The 15,124-nt window shown below is 38.3% G+C and overlaps 1 protein-coding gene across 5 annotated transcripts in view; it reads left to right on the forward strand.

The window, feature by feature from the left end:
* Positions 1-15,124, forward strand: part of MAGI2 (membrane associated guanylate kinase, WW and PDZ domain containing 2) — a 1,505,066-nt gene that overhangs the window by 1,283,567 nt on the left and 206,375 nt on the right. For all 5 annotated transcript variants that reach the window (XM_060414641.1, XM_060414642.1, XM_060414643.1 and 2 more), the window contains one exon: positions 13,485-13,516. In XM_060414641.1, the coding sequence (XP_060270624.1) occupies positions 13,485-13,516 (32 nt within the window). The remainder of the gene's footprint in view (positions 1-13,484; positions 13,517-15,124) is intronic.

Consider the following 15,124-nt stretch of genomic DNA (forward strand, 5'->3'; position numbering starts at 1 on the left):
TCCCTAGGGCTCAGAAGGGCCGCAGGGGGAGTCCCAGGCTGGGCCCCAGTTCACTTTCCACATTCTTTATTTTTGCTTCCTGGGGTAACCCAAGTCCCCACATCAGGGCCTGCTTTTGGGAAAACCCAAACTAAAATGGGCATCTTCTGTCTTCATGTTATGTAAAACATCGATTCACAGACTGTCGTCAGTGAAGTACCTCCTAATGATCCTTGGACTGAGATATGGACTCTGACCCTCTACTCCAGTCAAACCATGTGTCCTTCCTCTGTGCAGAGTCCCACAGGAAAACCTCAGGGTGAGAATGGGCGGAGGGGGAGAGAAAGAAACAAACTCAGCTGCACCATCAATTCCCACCACAAGCAAACAAAATTTTTATCTGTTTTGTGATTGATTGAAAAATACTTTCCAAGGACAGTCCTATTTGTACTTTATCTCTGCCAACACTGCTTTAGTGATGCTAGGGATGCCAGAACTTTAAATGAAGATGGAGCCTTAGCTTGTTAAGTTAGAGCAGGAGATAAGCATCAGTTCTGTCTATATTTCAGATATTAGTTTATAAGTAATAATATATAAATAAATCATGCATAATGTTATATTTGTATCTATAACTCATAGACAAATGGGATAAAATTGTTCTTTATAAGAAGTTCTATTTAAAATCACATCAGGGCAATGGATTGTCTCTATGCTTTCTCTGAGTTGCTCAGTAAAGTGCCAAGAATACTTAGAAAAGAAAATGTCAGGGATTCACAGATTCTAGCACTTATAAGGCTGCTGAGATACTGCTCAGTTGTGCTTAAACCTCTTCCCTGCTAAACAATCACTCTCATTTCCCTGCAACTCTCTTTCAACAAATTCTGAAGTCTCAAATACCAGAGCACAGCGTAACAGAAAGCAGAGAGGCAAGGGTGAAGAAAAATTGCCTCCTGGGGCAGTGATACAATTACATTAAACACCAAAGATGGAGGTAGAACTATAAGAAGCCTTTGGGGTAGTATATAGAGACAATCTCACAGTTTTATAGCACAAATGTTTCTTGCCAAACGAAGCAAACAAAATTACAAAGTTGTGTCAAAGAGAAGGCTCCCTACAGTCCAGAAAAGCTAAGTGACACCATTGCCAGTGAAAGTCTGGTTACAAGCTGTGCACATGTGTTCACTGTTGTATGAACTCCAAACTGGGCATTATTTCACACAACTGAGTAAGCAGCAATCAGGCCATGAACCTGAATCTGGATAAATCTTCCCTAAAAAAAAAAAGAGAAAAGAAAAGTAACACCCAGCATGGAACATACAACAAAAAGCTAAGCATGTAAGAAAGGGATAATTATAATTAGCCTTCAAGATCAACCTTCATGACACTGAAATAGATTTACTGTAGACAACAGAAGAAACTGAGAAAACATGCTTGGAATCCTCCAGTGCTAGAAGGTATGACATTTGAAAAAAAAACAGAAATGGACAGAGCAGGTTGAAATGCAAAAATCAAGCAAAGTGATGCTTAACAAAGTAAGAGGGTCGTAATAGACAAACCTGGAGGACTGTAATCATCTCAGAAGATTATGTTCACTCGAATCAGTAAAATGTAGAACTGATTGTTGTTGTTTAGTTGCCCAGTTGTGTCTGACTCTTTTGGGACCCCATGGACTGTAGCCTATCAGGTTTCTCTGTCCCTGGGATTTCCCCAGGAAAGGATACTGGGGTGTGTTTCCATTTCCTTCCTAGGCTATCTTCCTGACCAAAGGATCGAACCTGCATCTCCTGCATTAGCGAGTGGATTTTTTACCACTAACCCACCAGGGAGTCCTGTAGAACTGATACTGTAAGCAGTTAATGGTGTTGAGACCCGATTGAGCAGTTTCCCAGCTACAGAACAGTAAATCTTCAGCTTTGTTCCATCTTAACAGCAATCACATGTACAATACTCTTCTACCAGTAATATTGATCCTTATCTCAAGATCCTTAACTTTAATCTGCAAAATCCCCTTAGCCATGTAAGGTAACACAACCAGTTTTAAAGACTAGAATGTAGGAGGCCATCATTGTACCTATAGAATCAAGCATAATGCTGTTTCTGAAAAAAGTACACACATATACTGACAACCAAAATTCAAAACCCCAAGATGGTTTTACTAATCCTTTTATACCATGGTTATAATGGTATAAAAGGAATTGGAGGAGGAGGAATCAAGATGGCAGAAGAGAAGTACATGGAACTAATCTTCCACAAACACATCACAAACACATCCACATGTGGAACACTTCTCACAGAATATCTTACTGAACACTGAGGAAAGGAATTGTGCTTAGTCATGTCCAACTCTTTGTGACCCTACAGACTGTATCTTGCCAGGCTTCTCTGCCCATGGAATTTTCTAGGCAAGAATACTGGAGTGGGATGCCATTTCCTACTCCAGGGGATCTTCCTGACCCAGGAATTAAACCCACATCTCTTGTGTCTCCTGCACTGACAGGTGGATTTTTTACCACTAGCACCGCTGGGGAAGCCCGAACAAAAAGAATAGGTGAGCATTAAAAACAGGTTAGTTGATTAAGTCTGAGTAATTATTATTATAAATAGTTATAGGAAAATGTAAATCTAGGGACAATTTTAAACATTTTAAAAATCATGATATTGAATATAATCATTGTAAACCGGGGATACAGTTTACATAGAGCACAAAGACTGTAGAGTGAGGTAAAAGTGGGCCACCTTACTTCTCTAACCAGGATAGAAGGAACTTAATGGAGAATCATAGTAGGATGAAAATAACTATTTACTTTGTTTAGCAAAGCAAAACAAGCCATACTCCGTATTTTTGGGGCTTCCCTTGTGGCTCAGCTGGTGAAGAATCCCTGTAATACAGGAGACCTGGGTTCAATCCCTGGGTTGGGAGGATCCCCTGGCGAAGGGAAAGGCTACCCACTCCAGTATTCTGGCCTGGAGAATTCCATGGACTGTATAATCCTTGGGGTCACAAAGAGTCAGACACCACTGGGCGACTTTCACTTTCATACTTTCATATAGCAACAGGGAACTTATAAGACCTAAAAAGGCAATTTAAAAGACCTTAAAAAGGAATGTTAAAAGAGCAAAAAACTTAAAAAAACTAAGAGAAGAAAATAATATATCCATTGTGACAATAAATTGTTGAACACCTTTCTGAAAAGTGGGCATCTGTTTTGCAGAAAAAGAATTCAGAATACATCAAAGCCATCAAGTGGAACAATGCACCCTTTTTAATTGGTAAAATGTAAAGTGCACATTTATTTAGTTCCCACTGCAGTAGTCCCTATTATTATCGTCTTTGTTACAGATAAGGAGTCTGAACCTTGATCAGGGGACTCACTCACGGCCACCCGGGCATAAGCCATAATGCAAACCCAGAGCCTCACTCAGAGCCTGGAGCTTGATCCTGGTGTACATGCCGTGCCAAGTATGTGTGTGACCACACAGCTAGTGACAGGTGGAGCTGGGACTAGAGCCCAGGTCAGCGTCATCCCCCCTTCTGTGTGTACAACCTCTCCACTATGCTGTGCCAGAAGTTGTTTTTCTGTTCTTATCTTTGTCTCATCCCCATGAACCAAACATTTTGACACAGGTTACTTTTATTCTCTCCTCCAGTTTCCCTGCATACTCAGAGCCCCTACAAACCCCCACTGCTTTGCACTCTCAGCCACTATGAGTAAATTCTCCTACTTAGTCCCATCCCTGCCCCATGAGGTCGATCCTGGAGGTTTTCCCCAGAGATCTGCTCTGACCTCTTGATAAGGACTTGGATGCTGGTGCTCTCTCAATTAGCATTAACTTCTCCCCTTTGCACTCTGGATCTCACCTCTTATCTCCTCATGAAATAATTCCACCCGTTATCTCCTTTTCTCCTCAATCTTCAGACTCTGTCTCTGTTCAGATACCATCTCATCTAAATGCATGCTTCTCCAAAAGGAAATCTTCCCTTTATGGGCAGCTTTATTCTTCCCGTAGCCACTCTGACACTTCTCAGTTCCACTTCCTCATTTCCCATTCATTCAGACCCACTGAAATCTGATTTCTGCCTCTGTTCTAGCAATCAACGGCCACCACTGTGGCCACCTGTGACCCTCCTGTTTGACAAACTTCTTAAGGTCTTATTTTATGAGTATTCTGTTTACTACTTCTTGAAACCTTTTTCTTTCTTGACTTTCAGTTACATCTCAGATACTTTCATTCATTCTACATACCATGAAGTGGTCTCTTTTCATGCCACACAATTTTGGTGTCTTATTTTAAGTTTAACCTAACATATTATATCTCTAATCCTGATAACCTCTATTAAGCGCCAGACAAGAAAGCCAACTACTACCTGACTTTACCTGAAACCAAATTCACTAAGGTTGAGACTTCAAAATGTAGTTTGACTACATTTGAATCCAAACTCCAAAGGTACCTCAAACTCATTTTGCTCATAACCTAACTTTGTAGACTCCATTCAAAGAAACCTTTTTCCTGTATTTTGTATCTCAGCTAATGAAACCACCCAGTTTCCCAAGTTAGAAGTCATCACGGATTTCATCTTCTCCTTTATACTCCTCCACGCCAAGCAGATCATCCTGAGTATCTTGTGACTCTCTTTCTTGCTACCCTCCTCACTCTTCACTACTACTATTAATTCATTAAAATGTGTCTATTGAAGTATATGCTGTATGTCAAGCATTGTGCTAAGTACTGGGAATACATTGTGAACAAAATAGATATGATCTCCCCCAGTGGAATTTATACTCTAGAAGGAGAGATGAGCATTAAACTAACAATCTCACAAATACAATTACATAAATATGATTTCATAAATATATTTATATATAGTAATAAATTCCATGTGAAGAAAAATAGAGAATGCAATGAAAAATTAATTAGATTAATTAAACTTAGATTTAAGATGAAGGGTCAGAGGCATCTTCCCTGAGGAGGTAGTGTTTAAGCTGACACATAAAGAAGGAGCCAGAGATGATTTGGTGGAGGGCTAAAAAGGATAGGTAAATGAAGGAGATTGTGCAGAGGCTCTGTGATTAGAGAAGCCTGGCTTATAGTCAATGAATTTCAGTGAGTGAAAGGAAATAACCCATGAGGAAATAATTCTGGGGAGAGTGTGTGTGTGCTAAGCTGTTCAATCATGTCTGATTCTTTGTGACTCTATAGATGGTAGCCCACCAGGCTACTCTGTCCAAGGGGTCCTCCAGGCAAAAATACTGGAGTGGGTTGCCATTCCCTTCTCCAGGGGAGTGGTAGGGACAAACTTATATAAGTCCTTGGAGGTTTTGTGTTTTATCATAAATGTGTGGGAATCCATTTAAGGATTTTAAGCATGATCAGATTCAGTGACATCAGCAAATTTACTGTAGCTTCAGTTGAGGTAAAAGTGATGGTGAGCATGGATTATAATGGTGACTGTAGAGATGGAGAGAAGTGGGTTTGAAATAGATTTTGGTGGTAGAATAGACAAAAGTTGATGATAAGGAAATGAGGAAAAGAGATTAAGAATGACTTCAGGTTCCTGCCTTTAAAATTTGGAAAGGCAGGTGAAATTTTCCCAGATATTGAACACATAAGACAAGAAGTAGGAGGGAAGGCCGAAGCTTCCATTTTGCCGTGTTGAGTCTGTGGTGCTTGTGACACACTCACAACTTAATAAATATTTATTTAATGTTGGTGTAATTTAATGACTAAGGTGTTTAATCTCTCTTTAATTACTTAAAGATGTTTTTAGATGGGTTTCTCAATAGAAGAGAATTTAATGCTACATATCCATTATAATAAAGAAAATTGTTCTCAGAAATGGACTTTTCCGTTTGCAAGACTGATATCCTTCCACATTCCCATTGCCAACTGTTTACAGCTCACCATAAGCACATGGAGTGGTTTCTCTCTTCTTTGCCCTCCATCTCTTGTTCCGAGCATAAGCCCTTTGTAGTTGCTAATATTTTCAGCAAGCCTCACCTCAGTCTGAGTTTTAGCCTCGCTGACAAAGTTCTTCCTCTTCCAGTGTGTTGCTTTACTCCCGTTCAAGGCTGTCTACCTGGCCTGCTTTATTTTGAACGTATTCTTCATGTAACTGAGTTTATCAGAAGTCAACATGTGCAGGCTTATCCTTTCTTGATACTCGCTGGGAAAACTTGAAATGGTCAGATTGCTCTCTCCATAAAGAACAAAGCCCTGGGGGGAAATGGCCTTCTGAAAAACAGCTTTATAGTGTTTATAAGTAAAACACTTTTATTTAAAAGATGCAATGAACATTGGGGTACATGTGTCTCTTTCAATTCTGGTTTCCTCGGTGTGTATGCCCAGAAGTGGGATTGCTGGGTCATAAGGTAGTTCTATTTGCAATTTTTTAAGGAATCTCCACACTGTTTTCCATAGTGGCTGTACTAGTTTGCATTCCCACCAACAGTGTAGGAGGGTTCCTTTTCTCCACACCCTCCAGCATTTATTGCTTGCAGATTTTTGGATCGCAGCCATTCTGACTGGTGTGAACTGCCTAGATGTCCATCAGCAGATGAATGGATAAGAAAGCTGTGGTACATATACACAATGGAGTATTATTCAGCCGTTAAAAAGAATTCATTTGAATCAGTTCTGATGAGATGGATGAAACTGGAGCCGATTATACAGAGTGAAGTAAGCCAGAAAGAAAAACACCAATACAGTATACTAACACATATATATGGAATTTAGGAAGAGGGCAATGACGACCCTGTATGCAAGACAGGGAAAGAGACACAGATGTGTATAACGGACTTTTGGACTCTGAGGGAGAGGGAGAGGGTGGGATGATTTGGGAGAATGACATTCTAACATGTATACTATCATGTGAATTGAATCGCCAGTCTATGTCTGACGCAGGATGCAGCATGCTTGGGGCTGGTGCATGGGGATGACCCAGAAAGATGTTATGGGAGGGAGGTGGGAGGGGGTTCATGTTTGGGAATGCATGTAAGAATTAAAGATTTTAAAATTTAAAAATAAAAACTAAAAAAAAAAAAAAAGATGCAGGAAAGATCATTTTAAAAGCATTGCAGAGAATGCCTCAACTCTCCACACAAAAATGGATTCTGTAGGCCAAAGATGGCAACTAATTTGAAATTTTCTTTGCAAACTGAATAATTTGCTTGACTGAAACATGGTGATGTTGAGGTTAGGGTACCACCAGCAGTATCTTAATGGAAAGGCTGTTTCTTAACCTAGGTCAGTTTCATTAAGAAAAAGTGCCCTTTTACTGATATGAAACAGCTTAAACAAATTTTCTAAGGTAACTGCAGGGTTTAACTCATTTAATGAATTTTAATAAGAAATACAAGATCAGTCAAAAACCTGAAAAAAAATGAATAACACTGAACTAGTTTTAATGGAAATTAGCTCATTATCCTGCTGGCTTACATTTACTGAAGGCTGAATTTTTGATGGAAAATTTGCCAGGCTGTGGGAAAATGGGAGGATCTTTAAATTAAAGATTAACTGTATTAGTGGTATTTTTCTCCCTTAAATTAGCCTTAACTGGAGGCTTTTTAAAACCTTGGGCCTTTCTCCCCTTTGGGAAACTGAAAAAAAAAAAAAAAAGATGATTTCCTCTATAGGAAGAATTTCTCACTGTCCCTGAAATATTTTCAGGAAGTAGTAGGGACATGAATCTCCTTTATTAGTCACAATCCTTTATAAGAAATGATCATTTAAGAGATGGGAGGGTCTGTGCAAGTGGCCAGGTGGGTTTTCTGACCTCCAGCAGGGTACCAAGTTCAGTTCAGTTCAGTCGCTTAGTTGTTTCCAACTCTTTGCGACCCCATGAATTGCAGCACACCAGGGCTCCCTGTCTATCACCAACTCCCGGAGTTCACCCAAACTCACGTCCATTGAGTCAGTGATGCCATCAAACCATCTCATCCTCTGTTGTCCCCTCCTCCTCCTGCCCCCAATTCCTCCCAGAATTAGGGTCTTTTCCAATCAGTCAACTCTTCGCATGAGGTGGCCAAAGTATTGGAGTTTCACCTTTAGCATCATTTCTTCCAAAGAAATCCCAGGGCTGATCTCCTTCAGAATGGACTGGTTGGATCTCCTTGCAGTCCAAGGGACTCTCAAGAGTCTTCTCCAACACCACAGTTCAAAAGTATCAATTCTTCGGCACTCAGCTTTCTTCACAGTCCAACTCTCATTGCCCAGGTCTTATATAAAATGTTCCCTATATAGGGTGTTCTCAATATGCCAGCACATTTGGAAAATTCAGCAGTGGCCACAGGACTGGAAAAGGTCAGTTTTCATTCCAATTCCAAAAAAAGGCAATGCAAAAGAATGCTCAAACTACTGCACAATTGCACTCATCTCACATGCTAGTAAAGTAATGCTCAAAATTCTCCAAGCCAGGCTTCAGCAATACGTGAACCGTGAACTCTCTGATGTTCAAGCTGGTTGTAGAAAAGGCAGAGGAACGAGAGATCAAATTGCCAACATCCGCTGGATCATGGAAAAATCAAGAGAGTTCCAGAAAAACATCTATTTCTGCTTTATTGACTATGCCAAAGCCTTTGATTGTGTGGATCACGATAAACTGTGGAACATTCTGAGAGAGATGGGAATACAGACCACCTGACCTGCCTCTTGAGAAATCTGTATGCAGGTCAGGAAGCAGCAGTTAGAATTGGACATGGAACAGACTGGTTCCCAATAGGAAAAGGAGTACTTCAAGGCTGTATATTGTCACCCTGCTTATTTAACTTCTATGCAGAGTACATCATGAGAAACACTGGACTGGAAGAAGCACAAGCTGGAATCAAGATTACCGGGAGAAATATCAATCACCTCAGATATGCAGATGACACCACCCTTATGGCAGAAAGTGAAGAGGAGCTAAAAGCCTCTTGATGAAAGTGAAAGAGGAGAGTGAAAAAGTTGGCCTAAAGCTCAACATTCAGAAAACAAAGATCATGGCATCCGGTCCTATCACTTCATGGGAAATAGATGGGGAAATAGTGAAAACAGTGTCAGACTTTATTTTTGGGGGCTCCAGAATCACTGCAGATGGTGACTGCAGCCATGAAATTAAAAGACGCTTACTCCTTGGAAGAAAATTTATGAGCAACCTAGATAGCATATTCAAAAGCAGAGACATTACTTTGCCAACAAATGTCCGTCTAGTCAAGGCTATGGTTTTTCCAGTGGTCATGTATGGATGTGAGAGTTGTACTGTGAAGAAGGCTGAGCGCTGAAGACTTGATGCTTTTGAACTGTGGTGTTGGAGAAGACTCTTGAGAGTCCCTTGGACTGCAAGGAGATCCAACCAGTCCATTCTGAAGGAGATCAACCCTGGGATTTCTTTGGAAGGAATGATGCTAAATCTGAAGCGCCAGTACTTTGGCCACCTCATGTGAACAGTTGACTCATTGGACAAGACTTTGATGCTGGGAGGGATTGGGGGCAGGAGGAGAAGGGGACGACAGAGGATGAGATGGCTGGATGGCATCACGGACTCGATGGACGTGAGTCTGAGTGAACTCCGGGAGATGGTGATGGACAGGGAGGCCTGGCGTGCTACGATTCATGGGGTTGCAAAGAGTCGGACACAACTGAGCGACTAAACTGAACTGAACTGGTAGTGTGTTCAAATTTAGGAAATGAAAATGTAGACTTCCCAATTAAATTGAATTTCAGTAAACAAGTAATTTTTAATATAAGTATGTCCTATGCAGTATATGTCTCATGCAGTCAGTCTACAGGACATCCTAAAAAGTTATTCATTGCTTATCTGAAATTCATATTTAACTGGGCAACCATAGTCCTATAATTTATTAAAATTGTATTTAGTTGATATGTAAATTTGATTTAACTCTCAGTATAAAACTGGTTTTGCCTTCTCTCCTCTTCCACTTTTAAGAGTCGGAATTTCTTGTTTAAGCTATTTGTACTGTGTTTCTGTTTCTCTGCCCGTCTAATTGTGCTTTTACATGAGGAATTAAAAATATTTTTTAACTCTATTTCTTGTTCTAAAAAAGACAGATTTTAGAGATCTGATTCAGTTTTGTGCTTCATATTAAATGCATTGAAACTTCCCTATTGGCTGCATCTAAATTTTCCCATTTATTCTCTTAATTTTTCCTTTTTAAAATGTCCCTACTCATGTTTCAGTTAGCTTATAACTGTTTCTTGAGGTCTTTCACTTTTATTGTCTTTAGAGTTAGAATTAAATAAATGTTCGGATTCATACACAGACACATCAACACACTTCAGTAAATGATCAGTATGGAAAACAGGTCAAGTTATTATAATAAATAAATAAAATAAATACATTTTTTAATTCTATAAGAGAATTATAATATTCTACTTTCTGTAGAAGTAGGGGAAATAAAGGCCAGAAATAAACTAAAATATAAAGCAAGTTTTATTAGTTTAAACAAAAATCTTTTTTATGTATTTGCCTTTGAAAAAAGGACTATCAGCTCTGAAAGGCTTAAGAAAAAGCTATCTATATTCCTCATCCTGTATCCCTGTGAGTGTAGGTGGTGAGACACCCAAAAGTAATTGTCTCAACAAACCAAACCTGTCTTCCTTCTGTGATCTGTTTTGGCCAGAATGATTTCAGAAAAAGAAAAGTTCCAGAAGTAAGAATTTAAAAGTTCTTATTTTGTTTGGGGGTATTTTATGTTAGTTGCAATAGACTAGATTTCTTAGAGGTGTAATCCCTGCAAAAATTTATTGTACGTTTATTATCACTCGACCCACATTAGTATAGCATTTGACCTACATTATTTGACCCATGCTATTATAGTATTTATGGAGCTCTTCCAATGAAGCCGAGCAGAAAACTGGAGATTAATCATGTAGAAGTGATTTTATCAATTAATTGGGCCAAATTGGGTATACCCAAAATAGATGTTTTCTTTTCTTTCTTTATTCTTTTGCATTTTTATTTACACAATTATCAAAACAGCAAACTGCCAACCAATTAAATCTTTAAAGAAGAATTGCATATCTTTTTATATAATTTATTTTTGATTGTAGGATAATTGCTTTACAGTGTTGTATTGCAAAATAAATGTTTTCTGTTCATCTTCATTTAAGTGCTTATAGCGTGATTGCTAATTTGGCAAAGGAACTCTAAGTCTCACGTAAGTTATTTATTTTTAAGGAAATCTATTCTGATACTATTTCTGCTACCTAAAATTACGTACTCTGAAACAAGCAGCTTCTCTCTGACAATGACTCAGAAAGTGAAGCTATTGCTTCGGAGATTGAAGCCTCTTTCTCACAATTCAGCATTAGGCATATTTCAGAAACTGCCATAATGGGCACAGTGGAGAAGTCCTGGGTCATGCCAATAGTCTGAGGTCAGACTGAATAAAACCACCTCAGAAGAAGAGGAAGCCAACGTGCCAGTGATGTCAGGTGGTCAAATTAAATGGCCCTCTCTCCTTGTCTGATCTTAACCAGTGTCCCTATTATGCCATTTCAGTTCTGGCACCGTAACTGCCAAGAGGTCCCATGATTATACATTTTCCCCAGGAAGAATAATCATCTTTTAAGATAATGCCCCATGTGGAGATGAAAGCTCCATAAAAAGAAACCATTTTCAATACATCTGTAAATCTAAGAAACTCCCAGCACTTAGCAAATGTAAAGCAGCAAATACTCAAAATCCATTCTGGCACTGCAGGAAGAAGAAAAAGGAGGAACACAGAGAAAGCAGAGGAAATCACTGAATGTTTTAACATTGTGAGAACGTATAAATGACATCTTTTCTCAAAAGAACCATTGCTGACAATTCCATGAAACAGCAAATAAATTTTATTTAAACAGCAAATAACTATTATTCTTCAATGAGAATAACAGTTAATTGGCCAATAGGTCACAATGCTTTTCACTTTTATAATTATTGGTCAAATTATTTTCATTGGCCTTTTACAGAATGAGTCAAAGAGATAAATATATTTATTTATCTGTAATTTTACTCTCAGCTATTATCAAAAAGGATGTGATTAAATCCTTGCAATTAAATTATAATCAAGCCACACATTGAATAGAACTTTTTTAATAGTTGGAAAGAGAAATAAGAACATACATACAGAGTATACGAGAAAGTAAGCCAATTTCACCCATCTCCTTAGGTGAGATAGTTGTTATACTTCAGCATTAAATTTAACTCTGTGCTCCAAGGAAAACTGAGGAACATGATGGCCTACCTGCTTTCACTCTTTTCATAAAATGCAGCATCAGCTATTTACAACATTTGTGTTGAGGTGTAATTAGTATTTAAATTAGTATTTCTACTCTGCCTGAGTTGGATTGCTTCAGCATCTAGATAAGTGTGTGTCTAGTTTTCTGTGGATATTTCCTATAAATGGAAATAGTCAAAAACCATGGCCCATTCTACGCCCGTCCAAGTTTTAAAAGTAATAATCATTACATGGCATATTTTCAACATTCCATTTTTTATTGGGCATTTTATCAGACACCACCTAATATTAACATGAGTGAAGTCATTGAAAGAGGGGAGAGATGGTATGAGAAGAAAGTAATTTTGTTCTGTGTGCTAGATTGTGTTTTGGCAGTGTATAATAAAATAATAACAATAAAGGAAAAAGGAATTAATCTGTCCTTTACTTTTAATTATCTTAAAGGTCATTCAGATCAAACAAAGTCAGTTCAACCGTCAAACCATTTGTGATCATTAAGAGAGTTCAATGAGTTGAAAAAATCCTGTCTTTGATGATACATGATTCACTCAATTAACAAACATTTTTAGCCGCTTCTTCATGAAAAACATTGTGCTGTCACTAGAGCAGGGGGATAATAAAATAGATATCTGCTGTAGAGAAGTCAGTGGGAGAAACAGCTCACACGCAATTATAGTAGAATCTATTCATGATGTAAGTATATACATTATTTATAAATGTAGGATTAATGAAGGCTTGTTGATTGATTTCTAACCACATAAAGCAGGTACATAAAGCAGAATTATTTGTGTACTAATCACAGGTGTTACCCTTTAAAAGTCTTAATTTCTATCTATATTCTCTCTGTCTGTCCCACTCTACCCCCCTCACTGTTTCTCATTTTCTCTCTGTCTCTCTCTCCCTCTCTCTCCCTCTCTTTCTCTCTTCCCATCCCACCCACCCACACCCAAACCCACACCCACACACAGCTAAGGCTGTGCCACAGAAATCCCAAAGGATGACTCAGCCTTAGCTCTTGTAAAGTGACTGATCTTTTGCCACACAGTTCCTCACCATCACTGGGCTTCAGAATCCTCAGCTGCCGTATAAAGAAATATTCCTAGAATCATTAACATAATTCCAATAAAATTGGTCCCTTTGAAAAAAAAAAACTGTGCAGCTAGGCAGAATGTGTTGTTGTTGTTTCCTATTAACTTATATAAAGTACTTGCGGTTGTCTTAATATCATGCTACCTGTAAGTGGTAGTGGAATGTATTTTCAAAGTTCATATATTGTTTTCTTTATTGCAGGTTTCTTTTCTCCATGGAAAACCCCAAAGCCTGTAAGTTGAAATTCTTCTTCTTTATTACTAGTTATGATTACAATTCCACTAAATAAGATTTGAATTGGGTAACCTCAAAAATCCCTTCCTCCTTTGAGATTTTTGATGTCAAAAGAACAAGTTCTCTGTGAAAAACTAATTTGTCTTACTTTCCTATAAAGATTGTTTTGTTTTTTTATATTTTTACAAAACAAGCATTAACACTGTTCAATATGGTGTGCTGAAAATTCTTTAGAAACCTTTGTTTTCACCAACAGAAATACCATCGTTTCTTACTGCATTGAATTTTTAAAACAATACAAATTATAGACCCAGATGTCTTGACCTACAAATTAAATCTGATCCTCAAGAAATTTCGCTGTATATTTATTTGTGTTTATATTTACATTTTAATGCATACAGAGCTAAATACATGTGTGTCTGTGAAACACTTTGTGTTTTTCCACCATAAATGACAGTCACTCAAAGTGGTGCTCTGAATTTTCAGAAACTGGTGATCTCTGCTGTCACCTAGTCTCTCTAAGCCTAGTTTCTTTACCAGCTGTCCTGAAATGTTGATGCTAACGTAGGAGACTGGTATTTTAGTAATCTTTTTGTGACACAAGTTTAGACAAGTTGCCTTCCCAGCTGGAGATGATCTTTACTTGCCATTAGATTGACTCTAGTTTGTCCAAGTCCCAAGAGCTGGGACTAGCTTTCTGGGGTCCCATTCTGTGCTGTGTTAGAATAGCCGACCCTAACTGAGATGGCTAAAACCCACAAGTGGAAGAGAGCTGTGGCAAAGTGATTCAAGTTAACAACAAAAAACAAAACAAACAATTAAAAAAAAAAACTCAAAATCTCAGGGAATCACGTCTTCCACCTACTTTTCTTTCCTCTCACAGTAAGTAGCCCTGACACCAGTGGCCCCTGGTTTGGCCAGTGAGTAGGGACTTCTTGGGTTAATTTTATGCTCCTTTTTTCCCCCTTTTACTAAAGGAATATTTAAGTGCTTCATTTTCTCATTTTAGAAATGATTTTGCATATTTTTCAAGCGCAATAACTGGCTTAGTTAAATAACATGTCTTTAAAATTATTTGAAGACATGTGAAAATAAAATATTATTGAGCCCTGGAGTATTCCTGATGTCCAGGTTTCTCTCCAAGAGAGATGAGAAAACTGGGAGCTGGTGATGAGAGGCCCATGCTCTCAGAACTTTCACACCAAGCGTGTCCTCATTTGGGATTCGGTTCATCTGGTCCACAGAGAATATCAGATGAGAAAACTAGTCTTACTTGGGCCTAGTTAAACTGTTTAGTGATACATGTGATTTTGAAAACAAGTATTTAAAAATATTTAAAATGAAGTTTGTTTTGCCTTGACCAAAATCTGAATAATTCCTTCCTTTCGCCACCAGAGTTAAAAATCTGTGTTCTGTGGTTACACATATCGTTATCTAATTTAAGAAGGAATCTTGCAACCTCATCATGGTGCTACAATTATGTAATCTACTGATTTCCTTATATGAACCACATTTACACAAATGATGCCATTTGGCATAATTATAGTATCTGCTGTCATTACACTAATTACATCCACACTCAATAATTTCATAGAACTCAGTTTAAA

Source organism: Ovis aries, chromosome 4 (genome assembly GCF_016772045.2).
Source record: "Ovis aries strain OAR_USU_Benz2616 breed Rambouillet chromosome 4, ARS-UI_Ramb_v3.0, whole genome shotgun sequence".
Taxonomy (NCBI): Eukaryota; Metazoa; Chordata; class Mammalia; order Artiodactyla; family Bovidae; genus Ovis; species Ovis aries.